This window comes from Chaetura pelagica, unplaced genomic scaffold (genome assembly GCF_000747805.2).
Source record: "Chaetura pelagica isolate M959 unplaced genomic scaffold, ChaPel_1.0 scaffold305, whole genome shotgun sequence".
Lineage (NCBI taxonomy): Eukaryota > Metazoa > Chordata > Aves > Apodiformes > Apodidae > Chaetura > Chaetura pelagica.
In genome coordinates this window covers 91,237-93,918 of record NW_009953512.1, presented here as the reverse complement: position 1 = coordinate 93,918, position 2,682 = coordinate 91,237, and the positions used below count along the sequence as shown (strand labels likewise).

At 59.9% G+C, this 2,682-nt stretch overlaps 1 protein-coding gene across 1 annotated transcript in view; it reads right to left on the bottom strand.

Annotated features, from left to right (window-relative positions):
* The window catches only part of DYSF (dysferlin), a 109,488-nt gene that overhangs the window by 96,641 nt on the left and 10,165 nt on the right, over positions 1–2,682 (bottom strand). Inside the window, 2 exon segments of the mRNA XM_009999467.1 lie at positions 515–606; positions 1,928–1,983. Coding sequence (XP_009997769.1) covers positions 515–606; positions 1,928–1,983 — 148 coding nt within the window.

Genomic DNA, 2,682 nt, shown 5'->3' with positions numbered 1-2,682 from the left:
TCCTCTGCCTCCAAAAATAAATGACTTCCTGCATTTGCAGCCCCTGGGCCAGCAGCAGCCCTGCCAGAGGGGCAGGGGGCAGGGCTGGGTGTCCCATGGCAGGACACCATGCTCCTTGTCCTCCCTCCTCACGCAGACACCCCGGGAACCGACCCCCCAGCCCAGGGGTTTGGGGTCACCGGGAGCTGGGAAGGAAATGATGGTTTGGCCAACGCTGCCCTTCCCAGCTCCGTGGCCTTCCCAGCCAAATTCCCAGGGAGCCACCGGCCCTGCTGCTGCCACACAAACCCCCCCTGTGTGTCCCTGCCCCCCAGACCTCGGGTTTGCTCCCCAGACACGGAGCCAAGCAGCCCAGAAATGCAGCTCTGCCCTCCCAGCAGCCTCCCCTGCCTCCCACGGAGCCCAGGAAGAGCTGGAATTCCCTCCCTGCCCATCCCAGCTGCAGGGTGCAGAGCCCTGGTGCTGGGGGTGCCAGGGGGGGCTTGGTGTCCAGCACCCCCACAGCTTCTCCCACCGGTTTCTCCCCACGGTCTCATGATCCTTCACGACCACGGTGAGTTCGGCGCCCAGGTCCAGGGGAGTTCCCTTCAGGTCCCACTCGAAGCCCTGGAGGGGAGGAGAAAGGAGCCAGGATCAGCTCCCTGATTGCTCACACCACCACCCACCAGCTACATAAATACATGTTTTGTTCCTGTTTTCCACCCTGGGAGGTGGGAAAAGCAAAACCCCAGGACCCAACGTCACCTTCTCACCACCCAGCAGACGGACCCCCCGGTCACCAGGGGTCCCAGGGAACAGACAAGGGGTGATGGGCAGAAGTTATTCCTGGGGAGGTTCCCGTTGGGCACCAGAGGTTCATGGTTCACCATCAGGACAATGGGACACTGGAAGAGCCTCCCAAGGGAAAGGGGGGGATCCCCCCCCATGGGTCAGGGTCACGTCTCAGCTGGACAAGGTGCTGATCAGACACGAGCAGCACCTGGAAAGGTTGGACCAGAGGGTCCTTGGGGTCCCTTCCCACTGGGCATTCCATGATTCTACAATCCCAGCACCAGCAGCACAAGCCCTGACACCAGCCATGACCCCAGCAAAATTTCCCAGCTGACCCACGTTAAAAACACACCCTGGGCAGAGGCTTTTCCCTCAGCAAGAATTAAAGGTGAACTAGAAAATGATGGGACCTGGTTCACAACATCCCTGCACCTAAACAGGGTTGGTTTGCTCACCAGAAACCCTCTTTTTCTTTCATTTGAGCCATGAAATCACAGGTCAGGGTTAGGAAGTAGAAGCTGCTGGGGAAAAAAAACTCCCTCTCCCTGGCCAGGCTGATGAACAGGGCACATGGGGTTTTTCCACTTGAGCTGTAAATATGTTTTAACAGTTTCTTCTAAAGCGTGTGCAGGGCCCTGATAAGATCTTGACGGGAGAGGAAGAGGCTGGAGCAAAGGTGGGTCCTGAGCCAGCTCAGTCCTGCTCCTCCCAGGCCAGTGCTGGGAATTAGGGATGTGAGGCTGCCAAGGGTGAGGACTGTCCCCAAACCCTCCGTGGGGTGGCATCATGTTGGGGAGGGGCTTGGGACAAGGGCAGGGAGGGATGGGAGCAGGGGGAAGGGTTTCCAGCTGGAGATGAGATGGGAGGGAGAAATTCTGGGCTGTGAGGGTGGGGAGAGCCTGGCCCAGGTTGCCCAGGGAAGCTGTGGCTGCCCCATCCCTGGGGGTGTTGAAGGGCAGGTTGGATGGGGCTTGGAGCAGCCTGGGCTGCTGGGAGGTGTCCCTGCCCATGCAGGGGTGGGACTGGATGAGCTTTAATGTCCCTTCCCACCCAAACCAGCCTGAGATTCCATGATCACCAGGCCCCCTTGTTCTTGGGGCATCTTGCTGGGCACCCCCAGGGACAGGGATAGGGACCAGAACAAGGACACACTCACCTCATTCCAGACGGGGTTGATGTTGTTCTTGATGACTTTAGTCCTCTTCTTCACACCTGCAGGGAGCAACACACCTGGGTCAGAGCAGCTTCACCTGCCAGACTGCAGGGAAGGACCCCAAAACTCTGTGGTGTTCCCCCCAGCCATGCATGGGGGGGTCCAGAGCTCCCAGGAGCAGGATCAGGCCCCACTCCTTGCAGACAGGCTGGGCCCTGCTGGGCACAGATGAGATTCAGGACCACCCCCCCTTCCAACCCCAGCATGAGCCTTGCTAGAAAAACCCAGGTAGGTCACCCCCATGCCCTGTGCCTCAGTTTCCCTGGGAGAAAGGCAGGGAGGAGCTCCCAGCCACTGCTGGGTGGGTTTTGGGTGCTGGAAGGTGTCCCAGGTGAGCCAGGCATCCTCCTCCCTCCACCCAAACCTCAGCAGAGCCCCAGAGGGGACCCTGGGACAGCAGTGGGGGGGTTGGGACACTGACACCCCCCCAAAAATGGGGCTGGGGACTCAATTCCAAGCAGCCCAAGCCCCAGTGCTGGGAGGGGGAGAGGGGAAGGGGGAGGGATGGGAAAACCCAAAGCAGAGCCCACGACCTTGGTGTCCAGACTGAAAAGCAGCCACCAAAAATAAAACCCATCATCCCTGGTCCCGGAGGAGCCGCGTCCGAGGGGGAAGAGGAAAAGGAAACGCGGGAACAATAGAGGGTGACTCAGCCCCAGGGGACACCGAGGGGACAGAAACACCCAAGCTGTGTGTGT